Genomic DNA, 3,193 nt, shown 5'->3' on the forward strand with positions numbered 1-3,193 from the left:
CTGTTAGAGGAGCGAGCTGGGATAAGTTACCTAACAACAAGAGTATGGTATTCTACTGTAGATAGTATATATTATCCTGTTAGAGGAGCGAGCTGGGATAAGTTACCTAACAACGAGAGTATGGTATTCTACTGTAGATAGTATATATTATCATGTTAGAGGAGCCAGCTGGGATAGGTTAGCTAACAACGAGAGTATGGTATTCTACTGTAGATAGTATATATTATCCTGTTAGAGGAGCGAGCTGGGATAAGTTAGCTAACAACGAGAGTATGGTATTCTACTGTAGATAGTATATATTATCCTGTTAGAGGAGCCAGCTGGGATAGGTTAGCTAACAACGAGAGTATGGTATTCTACTGTAGATAGTATATATTGTTAGAGGAGCGAGCTGGGATAAGTTAGCTAACAACGAGAGTATGGTATTCTACTGTAGAGAGTTTATACCTGACAGTGCTACTTGCTAGGGTGATATAAAGGATGAGGATGTAGATGCTGGTTATAAAAGCTCGGTAAGAACTTCGGATAAACATCATCAAGGATATTGTCTGTTGCTCAGAAAACACATAGACCGTCCACAACACTGCACAGAACGCTGCCCAGCGGTCCCACTCTTGACGTAGACGTGTCCCTCTAAAGTAACAACATTTTAAAATCAACTGGTTGAAAAAAACACGAAATTTTCTAATTCCTAACCACTGACTACATTAACGATATGGAGATATGATTACTGATCAAAAGTAAGGCTGACGATATCGCTCACAACTAAAATGTAACTTATAAATTCATGACACCAATCTTACATAAACTTTATGTCATTTTATAATAAATACACAAAAAACTAAAATCTGTAGTGATTAGAATGCATTGAATCGTCAGGCCGTTGGGTACCATTCATATTAACAAACATTTTGGCCATGATCTCAGAAATATCAAAAGATTCAGCCAGTTGAGGATATTTAGACAATTCCTAAATCCACTTACTAATCCAACAATACAGTATATATTAAGCATAAAATTTCATAACGTTTCAGTTTAAAGCCATTTTTCTGTCAATATAAAGAAATCATTCCGAATAACTTAACTTACGCATATATGATTGTGGCAGCTGCCCAGACTGTCATCAAACTGAGTGGTAAGCTGTAAAGAATATAACTAAATATGAACATTGGTCCTCGGTAGATTCCTTCTCTTGCTTCCTGGTAGTAACGAGTCCTGTGAGGAGCATCTGGAAGAACATCCTTAGAATCAGGAAAGGATCACTATATTGTTCATATATAACTATACCTTTATTTGTTTTTAGATATGACTTTGACAATCTTTCGAAATGTAAACCGAGATTCTAATACATTTCATCCTTTTTCTCTTGGATCCGAAATGATCTTTCGAGTCAATCAGATCTCAGATACAAATGAATGGGAATAAGAAATCCATACAAAATTCAGTCCACTTGTCGAACACACACTACCTAAATCTGCTTTGCAGTCCACGTGTCGAACAAATACTACGTAAACCTGAGCTTAGTCCACGTGTTAAACACGCTCTACCTCAACCAGGGGTCAGTCAACATGACAAACACACACTACCTAAACCAGAGCTCAGTCCACTTGTTAAACACGCTCTACCTCAACCAGGGGTCAGTCAACATGACAAACACACACTACCTAAACCAGAGCTCAGTCCACTTGTTAAACACGCTCTACCTCAACCAGGGGTCAGTCCACATGTCAAACACACACTACCTAAACCAGAGCTCAGTCCACTTGTCGAACACACACTACCTAAATCTGCCTTGCAGTCCACGTGTCGAACAAATACTACCTAAAACAGAGCTTAGTCCACGTGTTAAACACGCTCTACCTCAACCAGGGGTCAGTCCACATGTCAAGCACACACTACCTAAACCAGAGCTCAGTCCACTTGTCGAACACACACTACCTAAATCTGCCTTGCAGTCCACGTGTCGAACAAATACTACCTAAACCAGAGCTTAACCCACGTGTTAAATATACTACCTAAATCTGCCTTGAAAAAAAAAATTGTCAAAATTAAAAACATACCAAGAATAACAAGGCACGACAATGATACACCGATATCCAATATATCATGATAAAATAATTTACATTCAATCAAAATAACGAAACTTAATCACGATATAAAACATGTAAAACGATAAATGTTTATAGTACAAGATTAATTGTTGTCAAAAACTTGAATAAGAACATTTTGGTAAAAGCATAAAATAAAGATACTCATGGAAGAAATTGAACAAAGAACACAGTTCGATTTTTTTTTCTGGGGCCCTGAATTCGAGCCATAGATCCAACTATTCTTGAACGATGTTAGTGGTGTTACAGAAAACTCAGTTGAGCGAATAAGAAGTTGAAATATAACGTACATGTAACGGCAGTGATGGCAGCTGACAGAAGCGAAACGCCCATCAAACAGTTGAAAATCAGTCCGTTTCGTGTGACAAAACTTTGCTGAGTTGTTTCCATGGGAAAATAGAACAAGAAAAGCAAAGTGAAGAACAGCGGCATCACCATCACTCTTAATGACAGCCGCTCGAGGGCGCTGTTGTTGCAGTTAAACAAGGATGCAAAGGCTCTTCTGTAAAAACAAAATTAATATATTGACATTGAAACTTCAAGGTCAACTATGGAAGAAATAATGTATTTAATAAAACTGAAAAGCACGTTTGGTAAGGCTCGTGAAAGACACGTTAATTCGGTATCTTAAACCCGAGATTAAGATTTAGTGAGCAAAAAATTCAGTTTAAAAATTTCACACACATACATACTTTTAAGAATACTAAATACTTGAACAGACGAATAGCTGTACCATAAAAACATCATTGGCTGCTTAACCCGTGTTACAAACTCAATAATATTCATACCCCCACTGGCTGCTTAACTCGTGTTAAAAACTCAATAAAATTCATACCCCCACTGGCTGCTTAACTCGTGTTAAAAACTCAATAAAATTCATACCCCCACTGGCTGCTTAACTCGTGTTAAAAACTCAAGTAAAATGCATACCCCCACTGGCTGCTTAACTCGTGTTAAAAACTCAATAAAATGCATACTCCCACTGGCTGCTTAACCAGTGTTAAAAACTCAGTAAAATTCATACCCCCACTGGCTGCTTAACCCGTGTTAAAAACTCAAAATTTATTCCCCACTGGCTGCTTAAC

At 37.7% G+C, this 3,193-nt stretch overlaps 1 protein-coding gene across 1 annotated transcript in view; it reads right to left on the reverse strand.

Moving 5' to 3' along the window:
* Window positions 1-3,193, reverse strand: part of LOC106470407 (ATP-binding cassette sub-family G member 5-like) — a 7,640-nt gene that overhangs the window by 2,728 nt on the left and 1,719 nt on the right. Inside the window, exons 3-5 of the mRNA XM_013930961.2 lie at window positions 2,399-2,610; window positions 1,090-1,228; window positions 448-633 (exon numbers count right to left, since the gene is read on the reverse strand). Coding sequence (XP_013786415.2) covers window positions 448-633; window positions 1,090-1,228; window positions 2,399-2,610 — 537 coding nt within the window. The remainder of the gene's footprint in view (window positions 1-447; window positions 634-1,089; window positions 1,229-2,398; window positions 2,611-3,193) is intronic.

Source organism: Limulus polyphemus, unplaced genomic scaffold (assembly GCF_000517525.1).
Source record: "Limulus polyphemus unplaced genomic scaffold, Limulus_polyphemus-2.1.2 Scaffold3985, whole genome shotgun sequence".
Lineage (NCBI taxonomy): Eukaryota > Metazoa > Arthropoda > Merostomata > Xiphosura > Limulidae > Limulus > Limulus polyphemus.